We start from the raw sequence: 16,998 nt of genomic DNA on the forward strand, positions 1-16,998 counted from the left end.
CATAAAATTGATATTTTAGAGCATGGTAAATGTTCAGTATTACTTTTTTCTCACAAATATCATAACTACAACGAAAATTTGCGAATTAGAAACAATAGTTTTTTTATTTTGTCAATTTACCGAAACGTGAAAAGGCCCCTTTAAAATATTTTATTAAATATTGTCTTAGAGACCATGATGCACTCATTTTGTATGAACAGTGGCAAGTGGGTGTTCTTTGTATAAGTTCTTGCGGTTTGCTCAGTAACTAATAAGTAAAAGAGTGTTTTGAGGCAAAAAAATATGTCCGTGTTATATCGTGTACGTGTTACATGCATTTTGCGTAAATTGTGGGTGCCTCTAGAACGGCGCGGCTGTATAACTAGCGCAGTGGTTGGTACACGCGCATCTCGCTACGGCCTCCCCCGCACACACACATACACAGCGCAGTGGTTGGTCGCATCTCGCTAAGGCCTCCCCCGCACACACGCACGCGCGCACGCACGCACGCACGCACACACACACACACACACACTTGGCGCACGTGAACTGAGTTGGTGCTCCATAACATACAGGTGCGAAATCTCCGGTTGCATAGCCCTCTATCCTTACTGCATCCTTACAATACAAGATCAAGACAAAAAGATGAGTGCACAATAATACAATTATGTAGAAAATATCAGGACTATATGGACATAGCAGATATTATTCTCTCGATGAACGTTAAAGGATAATGGTCCGTGATAATGTAGCTTAGGTGCGAAGAAGCCTCACAAACATCGAAAATTACACACGAAACGCATACAGCTATACGCACGCACACGATTACCACGTGGTCGGGATCCAAATGTCAGTACTCCCGTCGGCCAACATGTATACGTCATATGGATCTATCTAGTGTCTGAAATCCTCATAATAGTGATACAACTTATAATGTAGAGCAATACTTAACATACAAACAGCTATTATTCGCCTCTGCTAAATATTTTGTTTGCCTCACATGGGCAGAAAGCAAATACTGAACTTGGGGCGCTTAAATGAAAATCGGGTTTACCGTTTAGCGAAGTGTTGTACTGTTAAAGCTTCACACCGCCGCTCTAACGGGAAAACATCTTAGTTAACAAATATTGAATGTATTAAATACACATTAAAACCCAGAGTGGCAAGAAGGCGTCAGTGTCGTCATAAGAACTCCATAAGACGTACTGGGAACAAAGTAGGATCACCGCAAAGTCTTCGGGCGTTAATAAAAAAAATCGATGATTTTCCATGGCGACTGTAGCACACATTTACCGCGTCACTCTCACGTTCTACGCTATTCTATCGCATATTAAGCAGCTGCATATTCATCCTTAACCAGTGGGTATGAAACCGATGAATGAGGGCGACATTGTATGCGACAAATGACGATAAGTTCACATGTTTTCCCCATCTTCCTTTAATTCAAGGAAGAATGTGAAGAATTTTTAATTACGTACTTATCATTTATTTAGTTTACTGTATACACATAATAGAAGTAAACGGACATTCACGTTTTTCGACAGTTGAGGTAAGTACGAGGACGGCGAGATAATAATATGGCGCCAGCAAAAAGAACTTATTCCGATCGTTGTTACCGTAATAAAGTTTCATACTTTAAAAAATATTATACACATGAGAATTTTTTTAACAAAACGCGTCGTTCATGCTAGGTATGTGGACGTTTTCTGTCGTCCTGTATTTTTTCTAGCGAAAAAAACATCAACACAGTTGTTTGTGTTATTGTTTTGCAAATGCGCCTGTCTCGAGAGATAGGCGTACATAGAAGCAATCGTAGACCAGGGTACGGCTTACCGACTAACGAATTAAATGTCGCACCGCCTAGTTAAACGGCGTAAGCCGGGCGACCGAAACAAATCGGCCCATCATACCATTAAATATTTCGACAATCATACGTCCAAAATCATTACATTGTAACCCATGTTGTTACAAAATACCATAAATTGAAATCGAAAGTAGAAGTGCGTAGTACATTTTTCCGTTATCAAGTAATATATATTTTTCACGGAAATAAAGGCAGGTGGTATTATTTTATAATCGACTTGACATTTTTATATGTTTAACCGAAATAATGTTGACTGTGCTTAAACTGAAGGTGATTACTAATGAACATTATACATTTCAAGATAAAAAAGGGGCCTATTTATATATCAATACAACACTGTCAGCGTCTGGTTCGATTCTGGTTGTATTGGAATTAGTTTTTGGGGGAAAGTGGTTGCATATGCATGCATTATTTGACACGCCTCGTTGTTTTAAAGGAATAGGACGCGAGCTATCGATTAAGGGGCAAAAACTAAAAAAATATTGTTTGAAAGAATGTCAAAAATGTATTCGGGTTGACAAACGGACTGGAAATATTGCTTGGTTATCGACCGACTGTGAGTTAACAGCTGGACAGATTTTTTTGAAGTTAACTTTTTTGAAAGGTTGTCCAATTGCCCATAGGAGGATCAAGGGATGCTTTGAACTTAAGCTATTTTTGACATTTTTTGCGGCCCGCGAAAACAGGTCTATGATAAATTCTAGTTAATGACCTTGTTATGATTCTATTATCAGAGGGTGGGGATTTATTTCATGGCTCTTTGTCAATTTTTTTCTCATTAAACATGATTTTATATATTTACAGTCCACTCTCGTTATCTCGAAGTCGGCGGGAACAAGAAAAAATATCGAGATAACGAGAGTTCGAGATATCAGATTAGGCGTTTTCAAATAAAAAATGAGACGAAAATTTACCTTGTTTTTAACATCTTCATACCTGCTAAGTGATCTAACTAAAGCCGTCACCGTGTGGCATAATACTCTCTTCCTGATATATACGCGTTTTACGAGGCACGATTAATTTTGCTATTTAAATGCTTAAACTGACGTTTAAAGTATTACAGAATTGCATGGACACATGCAGTTATAATTTTTCTAAACTGTCGAGTAAACGACGGTGTATATACGCAAAAATATAACATTTTGGATTGTTGTTTGTAAAAATGATTAGTCTTTCGGACTTTCGGCAGGCTGTGTATTAATTGCAGTTAATTGATGTTAAAGTGACACTTAAAGTGACAGGCTTTAATCAAGAGTTAATGGCTAACGACATTACACACGTGTGATCATTGATGCAATTAACGGATTTCCTACCGCACAGTATCGGGGGCAGCCGGGCGAAGCGGGACGGTAAAGTATCAAAGAAAAAGTTTCTCACCTTTTGCCGACACTGGGAAAGTTATTCGCACTTCGAGATAAACCACAGTAAATACATTTTGAATCGGGACTCGGGACAAAAATTTATATCTACATATCGAATTATTCGACATAACGAAAATCGAGATAAGCGATGTTTATTTATATAGAAAAAGAAGGGAAAAAAATGGGACATTGAGCTTACTTCGACATATCGAGAATATCGAGATATCCGATGTCGAGATAACGAGAATGGACTGTATTTGAAAATATTGGGCTCCTAAAAAAAGTACTATCCAGGGTACGTTACTTCCACCTGTGAAAATTGCTATACAATAATGGCTTTGTCAAGACATTAGAATAGGCTCAGTAAGTAAGTAAATCAGATTATTTCGTTACGGTATCATGTGGCCTCTTAATTCGCTGGACTCACGGGCAGTTGCCTACTCTGCTAAGTGGGTAATCCGGGACTGAACATGCTTACCGAATCTAATGAGGTTTATTCAATCATCAAGAGACAGAAGCGCGAGAAATGAGCAGATAATTTCATGGTGTTATCTTGAACCATAGTTATTAAATACATGTAGAAAAAAGAAAATATGCATCTATAACATTGATAAAACACACTTATAACTCTACACCAATCGCTAACTCTACAATGTAAGTTTATCAATATTTTCACTATCAAAACAGTCGTTATTTGTCGTTACAAAATACAGATACAAAAAAACACCACAAATTATGGAAAATATACTCGTATACCGATAGATGTAATGTTCATTTTCTGAAAATCCAATGTCAAATCCATCACACAGTGGTAATCAAAACAGTTTATATAATACCACGCCAACACGTTGAATTCAAATTAACTGCAGCTGTGTCAGTATTGGTCACATGGAGATAAATATATAATTTGTCTGTCCAAGCTGCTTGAAATAAACGCGGTTGCAGTGGCATTTATTACTTCATATTCATATAATACGCTGGACAAATAACCTGGACAGTACAGGAATTTGTTTACAAGACTGGTCTAAAAACAAGACTGTTCTCTCAAAACAATCTGGTCTTTTCGTGTTGCATCTTTGAACTTGTTCCCAATCTTATCGTCAGACCAATAGAAAGTGTAGTGGATATTTTAAAGATACTTGTTCTTTGTTTTGCAAAATAACCTTTTTTTATTCAATAGAAACGTGTAAACGTTATCTTCAAAACTCAAAATACCACTCAAGAGCTTGAAACATTTTACAAATATCAGTTTGTTTATCGTTAATCGTTGATCAAAATTGATAAAATAATAATAACGACGATTTTCGTTGATAAATCTCTAAAAGACGTGTTATCTTAGTCTATAAATGGATATTATCCAATGCAGTTAATTCTAAACAATATTAAGGCGAACGTGTGATTGTTAACAAGGCTTTGAAAAAGGAAGCTAACTTTCAGGTCTAGTGCCGTTGATTTATTGCTATATGACACGTGTTTTCAAACCAAATTGTTTATCAACTGTCTAAAGTCATAAAGTCGAAAGTCATAAACCATAGTGTCAAATGCACACGATTAAAACATTAGATCAAATAAAAATAAAAGAAAGAACATCCTTATTATATTTAAGTATTTTTTTCATGAATTTTTCGGAACAATTGTAAGGCAGTGTACATGTTTGCACTGAGCAATCGTAGTTTTGGTGTATATTTTCATAATTATAAGCACGTTGCACTGTGTGTATTACAAGAAACAAAAGAACACTGGAATGTGCGGCCATGACTGAAAATAAAGGTTGTCTAGCAAGAACAACCGCATTTAGAAATAAAGACTTAGTTTAAATCAGTTAAAGTATTTTTTCACTTTTCGACAACATATAAATGCTTGAAATATCATTAGTGAATCAGAAGATACAGCGTTATTATCGTTAATTCATACAATAGTATATTACGTGATATAAACACGAGGTTTGTTATAAACCACTGACGAAGTTGATAGATTTAAAATCAATGAGTGATGTACTAAAAATTGTCACATCAGTTCATTTAAGGGAAAAAAATAGTGGTCCTCTTGTATTTGTTTACACGTTTAGTAAACACACACCAGATTTTTTAAGATTATACTAAATTTTAAATAACACCCATCTAGTTAAAATGCTTTTACAAGTTTTTAGTTACGAAATAAACTCATTTAATGGCTTTAAATCATACATATGGTATTATTGCTTTCGTATTTATTGGTATGTAAGTAAGAAATAAATAGGCATAACCCTAAAAAGTCCCCAGTAGTGAACAGGGGGACATCACTCGTGATAACTTATGAGAAGTTATCTTGTTTCAAGGAAGTTCGATTGCGTTTATTACCAAAAAGCAGGATTGGGTTAGGGTAGCGAGCAAGCTATTGTCCCGGGTTCGAATACCGGTGAGGGCGAAATTGTTTAATCCATTTTCTGTTATGGCTATCATAATAAGTTTGTAAGATTTCAATTATTATAATACGAAATTATGTAAACAAGACCCTACAATATATTTCTCACATGTTTCTTGATGTATACATTTCTCGTATATTATATTATTGTAGCGCCAGTGAAACATGGACACATCGGCAGATGCAGTAACTGGTATCATGGAAAATACTACCGTGAAAAACATGTCAGATACGATTCAGTCATGCGTTTCTGATTATGATATCATCAAAATTGAGGAACCAGATTTAGATGACTACCAGTCAGGTGATGCATTAGGAACTCCGCTTTCAGACTTGCATATACAAGTTCCGATTCATGCAAACGTACCGCACACAGTTGACTTAGAAGTTGATGTTGAGGAAACAGACTATTGTGAGAAAAGCGACCCGGATTTTAAAAGTTTTGTAGTCGTTGAAGAAGCAAGTGTACGTGGTCAAGCAACAGGTTTGCAAGGAGAAGGAAATGAAAGTTTTAACAAAATCATGAATGAACTGAACGAAATTCTTTACTTTGAACAGTCCGCAAGCGTATCTGTAAACGCGAATAAACAAGAGGAACATCTTGTCAAAACTCACCCATATTCTACTGATAATGATCCTCAGTTTGATGCGGAATTCGAAACAGAGCGATTCTTGACAAATGATGAACGTATGAATGTTAGAGTACCAATGTATTCGGATACAGAAGTGGAAGCCATTGCCGAGCTCTCGGACCGACGTGCAGAGAGAACAACTGATGTAGCGGCGAAACATGCAGAGAAAGAGCCAACACATCTTGATTTAGAATCTGCGGTGAACCACGAATTAGAATTCGATGCTAAAGAACCATATATGCAAAACAATGATGTTCTACCTAGGATACACAGTAACGAAGACATGTATGTTGATGATCGAGATGCTAGCAAAACAGGTCAAATAAGCGTGTGCTCGAGAGAAAACAATGGCACATCTAAATTTGTTGATTTGGAAACATTTGGAGAAACATACAATTCCGAAGATTCAACTCGTTCAAGGGACAATGATATTTACACTAGCGATGATGCGGATGAAGATACGAATGATTCGAAGATGGGAAAGGTCGAATATAATCCTGAGCTTTGTTCCACCGAATTTGACAATATTAAATCAGAAAAGGAATCTGAAAGAAGCAGCATAGATGAAAATGAAATTGACGAAAAGAGACATGACGTGGCCCGGAACAATCAAGACTTAAAACGAACGGCAGACATTGGGCTTAAAGACGATCTGTTAAACACTTTTGTCGAACATTTTCCGAGTCAACCTTCAACTAAGGACACAGGTGAAGTTGCAAATGAGCCCGAGAATATTCACCTTTATGCAGGTAGTGACAGTATGTCAGATCAAGCATGCGCAATTGAAGTCATAACAGAAATACGCCATTTCGGTACAGGTGATATGGATGAAGATGATATACTATACAGAGGGGACTCGGATGTTAAGGATCACCTCATGTATAATGGGGCTTTTGCAGCCAAGGGGATTGACATCGTGGCCGGGACGGCAGATATTGATTCAGAAGAAAACACTGGAAACAAAACAAGAGAGGTGTCATATCACAATCTCAAAGCGTTTGAAAGCGGAAACAAATTCGAATACAAAATGTTATCAGAAATAAAAGCGGAAGAAGAAACGAGAAAAGAGCCTGGTAAGAACAAGCCCTTACCAGCATTGCGAAGTCGAGTGAAAGAGAGCGACAGAAAAGATCCATTTCAGAGTCATAAATATAATAACGATACGGAACACTCGGCACAGGGTGCACATGCGTTTCCCGACGTGGATAAATGTAACGTTGATGGTGATTATTTCCAAAATATGTCTTCTGCAATGGAAAAGTTTGTCTTCTTTTGGAAGCGTGAAGACGTGTTCAGTCAGTGGCATAGTGCCCTGTTCCAGGCCAACGGACATTTATTCAGCAATGCGGAGCAATATATGATGTTTATGAAAGCAGGTAACGAACAGATTTCTCTTCGACGTTCATCTATAATGACATGAAAAGATAATATTCATTCAATTTTACTACATATTAATGATCAGCTATTATATAACATTGTGAAAGCAAGACACAAGTTGAAAAACAAACTCACATAGGAATTGCACAATTTACTCGCATTTAACACTGACGTCTTTTATTGGATGAACGTATACGGATACAGATTCTGGCTAACAGATAGCGGCTTTGACTGTGATCATGTATTGAGTTCTTATTGCTAAATGAACGGATGCCTCGCATATTTGTAATGGTGTTGGTTGGGGTGATGATTTGTTTGATATGTTTTGTACCTCTTTTAATTGATGTTTTTACAGAGTTATTTGGTGACAACGATGTGGCCACTGAGATTTTGAATACAACGGACCCTAGGGCGATCAACACGCTCGGAAGGAAAGTCAAGAACTTCTCTGAGTCAATATGGATAGAGCAATGTCTGTACGTTGTTAAAAACGGAAACACATATAAGGTTTGTAATAAGTTTCTTTCTCTCTGAACGAATGAATATTTGTGTCAAAGCTCAAAGCGATGTGGTCTCCTCTAGAAACAAACATTATCGTAATGGCTTCTGTAGTTCTCATTTTCATTTCGTATTGCCAGGTCGGTTTGTCCAGAGTGTAAATATCAGACTACCGGCGGTACTTAATCTTTTAAGTTTAAACTTCATAGGTAGAGATGTGTGGGTAGTGGCAGCGCTCGTATTGTACAATAACCTTATCGCTGTACCTCAGTCATTACACTTTATTTATATTCAACTTTTAATATCAAGAACATAACCCTACGACGTTGGCAGTTACAAATGGAAATTACGTAAGTAGATGGATCTATATAATAGAAGAAGAAAGCCCTGCATACATGAACCGCTATTCTGCATTCGTAGTTCCGACAGAACGACAGAATGAAGAAGGAGCTGTTCGCAACGCATCCGAAGATATTGGTGGAAGCCAATCCTCACGATCAGATCTGGGGTATCGGGCTGGCAGACTGCGATCAGCGTGCCTTCAGTGAAAGTTCGTGGAATGGTCTCAACCTTCTGGGCTACATCCTCACAGAGGTCAGAGATGAGCTGATGTGTGAGGAAGGCAAAATATCGTCAGATCAGAAGCAGGTTTGACATTATAATTGTAGACCGTTCACTGCGCGGAGCAATACATATCTACGGTGAGCGTGAACGTTCGCGTTTCCGAGTATACTAAAGGCCAAAATATAATTATATATGTGTTTGTTATTACCAAACTACCAAATGGAATTTTCTTATGTACAATGTGTTTTGTGTAAAATAAATCATATTTTATTAATTATAATACTTTTAATAATCAGGTGTTCCTCGAGAATATGAAGGTGGCTTATCGGAATGCAATGATGTTTAACGACCAATTTGACGCTGGGAAGTAGTCTGCAAGGACCAAGAAAGCAGAAAAAATAGTGAAGAAAAGATGTACAGGGGTTCACATACATATGAACTTAAAACGGACTTTCTCTGGCAGGAATGCGTAGTGGTTGTGATTGTTAAGTTTTCTTTTTGCGTTTTTCTAATTTGTTATGCTGTTGTCTTTGTTGAATTTTCTATTGAACTTAATGTTGTTGCTTTGTTTATTTTATTATTTTATATGGGGAAGATGAATTTTAGTTATTGTTCATATGCAATTTTGTTATTTCGAGTATTGTTTGGATGTTTTACGTTTTCTTTTCATCGTATGCTAAGAATACTGTACATCGCCATTTTCAATCATGTCACATATACAAATATACCTTTTTTAATTTATCTCGAATAAATTATAACATGTGCACCAACCAATAATCATACATATATAAAATAATATTCATTATATAACTTTAAGATGTCAATTGGTTTATTATTTATGGAAGTTGAATGTCTCCTGTTTTGCCATTAACTTACAAGCGTAATGGTTTTCAATTGTTACCCTTAGTCGTGTTTAATGTGCACGGGTAATAAGTATATGGGCATGCAATTTAAGTCAATTCTCCGTTGAAATCTTCATAAAAAATCCTTATTTTTTAGTATTTGTAGTCACATTTGTTATGATTTTGAATAATTATACATGTGTGCATAAAACGCGTGGGTAGTCTTTAAGAAAAAAAACCACTTTAAAGTATTCAACACACAACATGGCCGCCGGGAGTTATGGCTGTTTATCCCAATGCATGACTTTTATGAAAGCTTTGTAAATATTTTTGTTCGAAACCGCATTTGCTTGTTGAATTACGTTACAACCAATATCCTTTGGTAGTCCGCTACAAAACGGTTTAAATTATTTTGATCCTATCAAATGATTTACCACACTTTGGATCGTATTCCTGATGTGACTTAATAAACCGCGTCGTGTGAATATTGTTGTTTTTTCAACTTGTGTAATCGGGAGCTACTCTGTCAGCGATACAGCCAAGGTTTCGTGGTCTCATTAGTGGACATAGTAACTACTGACCTGGCAGCGCGGATGCACATGCTGGTCTTGAGATATGTAGTCCGCGTATGGTATAAGATCCATTTTCGCATGACGCGGGTCATAAAGACAGATTCGAAAATTATGTTTTGACCCCCCTCCCTCGATTTTCTTTTTAATTATTAAAGACTAAAGATCATTGTCCTGACGATATTTACAAAGGGGTTTATTTTAAGGGAGTTGTCAGACTTTTACGTCGTTATAATTGGCTGTGAGGTCCTTTTGTAATTAAATGCGTTCCCTTTGGCATTTTTTCGCGGCATTTTCTAACAGAAACCATTAATTTGATTAACGGTATAAATGTTGATTTGTCACAATCGGCCTGATATGTGAATTTTATAAATGATTGGCATTCGAATTTGTTCCATGTTTTACTATGCTGGAATGTCTTGTCATTGATATGTTTGACACGTACGTTTAGATTTCTTATAGATTAATTAAGTTACTAAAGTCCTACTCATAACGGCCATGTTTTAAGCTTTCATTATCTACGTTTCAAATTTTGATTATTACAATTCTGCTTAGGTGGAGAATGTTGCCTAAACTACATGAATGTGTTTTGCTAACGCAAACTCAGAACATTTTGTGAATTTTAACTTTGATCGTGCTCAATAATAACTTATTAGAAGTGAATTATTACTTGCTTTTTGTGAGAATAACATTGTGATCGGACTTAACCTCAGGGCCGGATTAAGCTGATTTGGGTCCCAAGGCTGCACATGTTTCGGGGGCTCCCTTTTCCTCTGGTCCCCTTATGTATATTCAAAATACTTGATTTTACAGCTACAATTTCAAGATCAGAAAATGTGCGTTTGTACATAGGTGACAGTTGCATTGTACACCATCAAAAAGTGGTCAGTTAATAGCGGTCACTTGTCGACAACGGTCACTTTGGTCCATTGCCTTGACTGACCGCTGTTCTCAGTGTTAAATGTATATAGCAAAACAAGCTAAACAACTATTTTATTAACTTAACACAAATTTTACATGTAACAGTTTCCAGCCTGTTAGTCTCTTCTACGACACTTCAGCTGGTCAAAGTGATCGATCAGCTGTGTGAAGACTAGTTCTTGGAGTTCTTGGAGCACTTGACATTCAAAAGACCCAAGGCTGTCAACATTTCCTGACTCGTGGTGTTCCTCAGATAGTTTCTCAGGAGTGAAAATGTTGATAATGACCTATCACCTTGAAAGATAATAACTGGAATTGTTAAGTATATTCGTACAGCGATGGCAACGTTTTTAAAAGTTTTCTGTAGTTGACCTCCATCTAACTGGCCTGTTGTTGGGGGCCCCTTAAGAATCGGGGTCCCAAGGCTTTAGCCTAGTGCTTAATCTGGCCCTGCTTAACGTGTTGTGTTCTCATATATGAGTATTTAACAGTGGATATTAGAAGCTCAGCTATTTTTTGTCATATACATCGCTTGATTGAAAACATTCTAGCGTTTTGATTTTCATGAGTCTCATGTATGTGTTAATATGTAAACTATTGCACATTCAGAGGGTTGAGCGCGAAAACTATGCTAAACCATCGAATTTCATGTTTGGTATAAGTTTATTTGGTACAAATAAATCAGACAGTTTAGTCAACAGTTCACACGATATTCCACTTTGTATACCCGTATCATATACAAAAAATAAAGCAATGTAACCGGATCTTCGTTTGTAATATACAATACACCATTTGCTGAAATTTCGAAGCTACACATATACGATAGGTTTCCTAAAAATTGGTTGATACAACGTTCATGCCATATGCCTCTAATTTACATTTGTTTATAAAATAGCTACGCTGCGGATGGTAAACGCTACATATAAACATTATGTAGCCTTGTAATCATTAAGAATTTCGGCTTGAAAATGTCAGCGCATATATCATAGTTGGGTTAAAAAATATATATATTCATACCATTTCGTTCAATGGATATTTAACCGGACATTGTTATTTCCAATGCGCTGCTTAAATGTTAAAGCGGGTATATACGATATTTTATATGTGTTAAATTGTAATATATTGATAAAATATGTTACAATAACACAAAATAGGCAAGAAAAATTATGCATGTACAGCCGTTTTCAATTTCAGAATTAAATATCTGGCTTATTTCGCATTTTTCGACACATGTTCTTCTTAACTTTTATTTTAATTTATATTGAAATATATATATAATAAGTTTTTTACACAGTTTACATAAATTCATAAATATTTGACAAAATCGTATATACCCGCTTTAAAGCGGGTATATACGATTTTGTCATGTGTCGAAAAATGCGAAATAAGCCAGATATTTAATTCTGAAATTGAAAACGGCTGTACAGCCGAATTCGCCAGCATGTATACCATACATGTACGATGTGCATCTAAACTTAGTTTAACGGTTTATTTGAATTCCTGCAACGATATCTATTCATACGACACACGAACACTATCTCCGATCCTACTGCAAAGACGAATGCTTCGGTTATTGTAGGAAAATATGTACGTCACTATCGGCTCGGGGCGCTAATTTGCCTTTGCTGCATTTTATGAAAATCGGCTTTAATGCATAATTTTTCTTGCCTATTTTGTGTTATTGTAACATATTTTATCAATATATTACAATTTAACACATATAAAATATCGTATATACCCGCTTTAACGTCGTGAAAATTAAAGACGACTGCACTTTTAGTCTATGTTGCAAAAACTTCTGTACTTTATAAGGCATGAATATAACACAGTTAACACACGTGTAAATTATGTGTACTTCATAGCTGTCTTGACCAGTCAATACATCGCGTCCATACAGTACGTCGTGCGAATACAAATGATTAAACGCCAAAACCATCGGATTTTTTTCAATACTTCGTGTAAGGTAACAAATTGTAAAAATACTTTTATGCCAGTTGCTCTTGGAATGATTGTCAATCGCCTAACGAAGTTCTGACAAATATACGCGAATTACATCTTTTTTTATAAGAACCACATATCAATTTGCAAACGGTGCATTTTAATTATCGTTACACCAACACTGTACGGTCACCATATTTCGACGACGCCTAGAAGAGTCGGCCGCATCAGAAGAAGGAGAATTACCATTACGAACCATAACCTGCAACAGGTTGGATATTATCATTATAAAGTTACAATAAAGATTTCTTTCCGCTTGTTTTCTAACTTAATAAATACATCCCCGGAAACCCGATATGCTGTGAAAAGTTGGATGTGCTTGGAAAAGTTGCCGATCGATAGATTTCGCCGAATTTTGGTAGGTTAGGTAAATCAAGTTCTATAATTGTTTAAAGGCATTTCTGAATTAAAAGATATGTTGGTATATGCAAAGGAGGTATTATCAATCATGTATGTTACTAAAATCCTGGTTACTATTATTCAGGATTTATAGAAACATGGGTATTTAAAAGCGACGATGCAGGGATTTGCCCCATATTTAGCACTTTATTTACACATTTCTTAAAAGGTATGCAAGTGACAAAGCTTTTGCACCAACAATAATATCAACCAATGTCCCCGAGTAACATATCCGCCAGGGTTTCTTTAAAAAATCGTTTTGGTGGAAAAATGAAACTTTACATTCAACATGCTGATGTAAAAATAATATGACCTGGTTCATTTCAAAAGATTTCAAGATATGCCAGGAGTGCAGTTCGTTTATAAACTTAAAAGCTCACTATTACAGCTGATTTATGCGCTTTGCATGCTTGTTCCTTGCACTGAGACTTTTCATACTTACTAATTTGGTTACTGTTTGAAATAATTGTGGAGTAAATGATACTTTAACGTAGAAACCCACAAGTATATTTTAACCCCATAAGAGCGATTTTTTACGGAATGAACCTCAAATGAGCTTCAAATAAATTTACAAAAAAATGAATATTTATGAGTGTATGGGCAATATAATCATGTCCGAATCCATACATGCCTCACCTGCGGTTTCGTGTTGGGGGAGGGTAGGGGTCAGTAGGGGCGCGTTTAAGGGAGAAGCATAACACTGATTTGAAAATAAAATCAGTCTAGCATCGAACGTCATTTATTGATACATTCATTTATTCATTCTGCAATTGTTTTGTGACGCATTTTTCAAACAAAGAATGTTTTACTACATACCATGTTTATAACTCTATGTTAATTCTTCGGAGACATGTAAAAGTCGTGGTTCACCACGCAGACTAACGCCAAAATTAACGTTTCTATTTTGCGGAGTTGTAAGCTACGTGTGGTTCACTAGCTAACATTCTGGAAACTGCAGGTCAAGCGCATGTTTAAATATTAAGAATTTCGCAGCTGCGAAGCGGTTCCTGAGATCGACGTTCGTCAATCGCACATGCATTACTGTTTGATACAATAACATTTCAGGGTCAACAGGCATAAATGGAAAGATGAACACAACTGTTTCCGAAAAAACAGCAATATAACATACATTAATGAAAAAAAATGTTTAAACACACATGGAATGCTCAGAGATGGACATGGATTATTGCAATGAAATAAACATGTTTATATAAAAGGTTAAATCATTTATGTAACTGTATAATGGTGTATTTTTTTTATTAAATGCATTAATGTATATGTAGGTTTATTTTGCATTTTCTGTGATTATCCGTTTCATGTGAGAGCATTGGACGACAACTCTGCGAAGAGATATCAACCGAAATTCTTCTTAATTTATTTCACCCTGACCGAGGTCGTGTACCTACTTCCTGTTGAAATCGAAAGTGGATTTCACAATATAGCCGTACACATTTGATTTTTTCAGAAATACTTGTAAGTATTGCATGTTTTACTATCAACTTTGCAGTGTAAACAGAAACATCGGCCCCTATTTGGTCGATATTTACATGTTGCGTGCAAGAATCGTTTGTGCGTGTTTTTAAATTAAATAAATTGTCGAAACCGAAAGTGCAACACATAACAAGTTGTTGATGACTCCATGAAAGTCACCCCGAAGGGCCTATATCATTGGCTTAGATGTTTGATAGAGATTTGGTCTCAGATATGCATGCATAGTGTACATAAGCATTTGATTAAATTAATGGTATTAATGACACAAAATCTTCTCCGGCACAAAATCTATTTAGAAGGAGTGCTGTACCAGAAGAAGACGAAGTTGATCTGTTGTCTGGATACCTGGATGGTAGGGCCATAATTTTAGCGGTTAAGCTATCTTGGCCCATCTGATGAATGTCTTCTTATAGGTTTCTCACAACATATATTATTAATTAATTTTATTGTGCGCATAACATGATGGTACACATTTTTTAGCATTCCAATTTTCCTTGTTCAGTCGGGTTTTAAAAAGATTCACATTGTTTGAAGAAATAGTTTCTTCACTCAGACTGTTCCAAAATGAAATAGTTCTAATTGAGAAAGAGTTCAATCTGATGATCTTCTTGCACTTTGGTGTTTGGAGTTTCAAAGAATGACCACGCAAGTCATTTTGTGAAAGTGAAAACAGTTTGTCCCATTTCAGACTGTCCATATTGTGCATGGATTTGAACAACTGAATCATATCTGCTTTATCACGTCTATACTCCAGGGTTACAAGACCAATTTCTTTCATCCTCTGAGTGTAAGGAATATGATACAAGTTTGGCACAAGTTTGGTAGCTCTTCGTTGTATATCTTCTATTTTCTTAATGTGTTTTTTTAAATGTGGAGACCATATACTAGATCCATATTCCAATGAAGGTCCAACAAGTGATTTATATAAATGGTTAAACATATCCTTGTCAAGATATTCAAATGTTCTGCATATCAATCCTAGAGTTCTTTGTGCTTTACATGTGATGTTAGAAATATGTTGATCAAAGTTGAGCTTATTATCAAAAGTAATCCCCAAATCTTTCTCATTAGTCACAGATTCAACATAGACAAAATGTCCACCCTTCTCTCTTATAGAGTATCTGTACACTTCTTCATTACTTCCAATGTGCATGACCTTACATTTTTCAGCATTAAATGACAATTTCCACTTTTCACTCCAATAACAAAGTTTGTCCAGATCAACTTGAAGCTTTTCACAATCTTCAATGTTTATAACTTGTGAATATAATTTAGTATCATCTGCAAAGATTTTAACAATTCCAGAGACAACATCAGGCAAGTCATTGATAAAGCATAGAAATAAAATTGGACCTAGCACACTTCCTTGGGGTACTGACTACTCCACTTACAACATTAGCCCATGAAGAAACAGATGAACCAACCTGTACGCACTGTGTCCTGTTATGTAAAAAGTCTTTCACCCAGTTGAAAAGTTTACCCACAATGCCTAATTTTTTCAGCTTAATCAGGAGCAAATCATGAGATACACGGTCAAACGCTTTGGCAAAATCAAGATAAATAATATCTATTGGCACTCCAGAATCTTGCATATTTGTCCATTCGTCAAAAATTTCTAGAAGTTGAATAACACAGGAACGTCCTAACATGAAACCATATTGAGCATCTGCAAACAGTCCATTTAAAACCATATGAACTGTTAATCTTTCTCTAATCAATTTCTCACAAAGTTTGCATACAACTGATGTTAAACTAACCGGTCTGTAGTTTGACGGGTTTTTTTATTTTCTTTTTTGAATATAGGCGACACGATGGCCTTTCTCCAGTCGTCTGGAATAACTCCTTCATTCAGTGATTTGTTAAAAAGCAACATTAATGGTTTAACCAATTCATTTGTAGCTTCACTAAGTACTTTAGGATGAATACAATCAGGTCCTTGGGACTTTTCTGGGTTTATTAACTTAAACACTTTTTTCACTTCAATTTCACTAAAACATATGTTATTTAACATTTCAATGTCATCTGTGACCTCTATTTGTTCTCCCGTCTCAATTTCTGCTTTCACAAATACACTACTGAAAAAACTGTTGAGTAAATTGG

At 36.0% G+C, this 16,998-nt stretch overlaps 1 protein-coding gene across 1 annotated transcript in view; it reads left to right on the forward strand.

The window, feature by feature from the left end:
• Positions 1 to 1,943: 1,943 nt before the first annotated feature.
• LOC127861685 (uncharacterized) overlaps positions 1,944 to 16,998 on the forward strand; it is a 45,295-nt gene continuing 30,240 nt past the window's right edge. The window contains exons 1-4 of the mRNA XM_052400372.1: positions 1,944 to 2,038; positions 5,761 to 7,615; positions 7,972 to 8,123; positions 8,535 to 8,762. Of these exons, the coding sequence (XP_052256332.1) occupies positions 5,773 to 7,615; positions 7,972 to 8,123; positions 8,535 to 8,762 (2,223 nt within the window). The 5' untranslated portion in view covers positions 1,944 to 2,038; positions 5,761 to 5,772. The remainder of the gene's footprint in view (positions 2,039 to 5,760; positions 7,616 to 7,971; positions 8,124 to 8,534; positions 8,763 to 16,998) is intronic.

This window comes from Dreissena polymorpha, chromosome 16, assembly GCF_020536995.1.
Source record: "Dreissena polymorpha isolate Duluth1 chromosome 16, UMN_Dpol_1.0, whole genome shotgun sequence".
NCBI classification, from domain to species: domain Eukaryota; kingdom Metazoa; phylum Mollusca; class Bivalvia; order Myida; family Dreissenidae; genus Dreissena; species Dreissena polymorpha.